Genomic DNA, 221 nt, shown 5'->3' on the forward strand with positions numbered 1-221 from the left:
CAGGCCCCCAGCATTGCAACACCCCCCCCCGCCCCTGCAAACGCAAATGTTGCAAGCGCCCCTCTGTTGCAGCTGCCGTTCCGCGACCAGGCCATCCTGCTGGAGGAATCGTGGAGCGAGCTGTTCGTCGTCGCCGCCGCCCAGTGGTCGCTGCCGCTCGACGAAGGTGCGTGCGGGCGGCGCAGGAACCCCGCCGCGCCGGGCTCTCCTCTCGGTCTCGC

General features: G+C 70.6%; 1 protein-coding gene across 1 annotated transcript in view; it reads left to right on the plus strand.

The window, feature by feature from the left end:
* LOC119591026 (protein tailless-like) overlaps positions 1 to 221 on the plus strand; it is a 9,361-nt gene that overhangs the window by 4,462 nt on the left and 4,678 nt on the right. The window contains exon 3 of the mRNA XM_037939756.1: positions 73 to 166. Coding sequence (XP_037795684.1) covers positions 73 to 166 — 94 coding nt within the window. The remainder of the gene's footprint in view (positions 1 to 72; positions 167 to 221) is intronic.

Source organism: Penaeus monodon, chromosome 28 (assembly GCF_015228065.2).
Source record: "Penaeus monodon isolate SGIC_2016 chromosome 28, NSTDA_Pmon_1, whole genome shotgun sequence".
NCBI lineage: Eukaryota > Metazoa > Arthropoda > Malacostraca > Decapoda > Penaeidae > Penaeus > Penaeus monodon.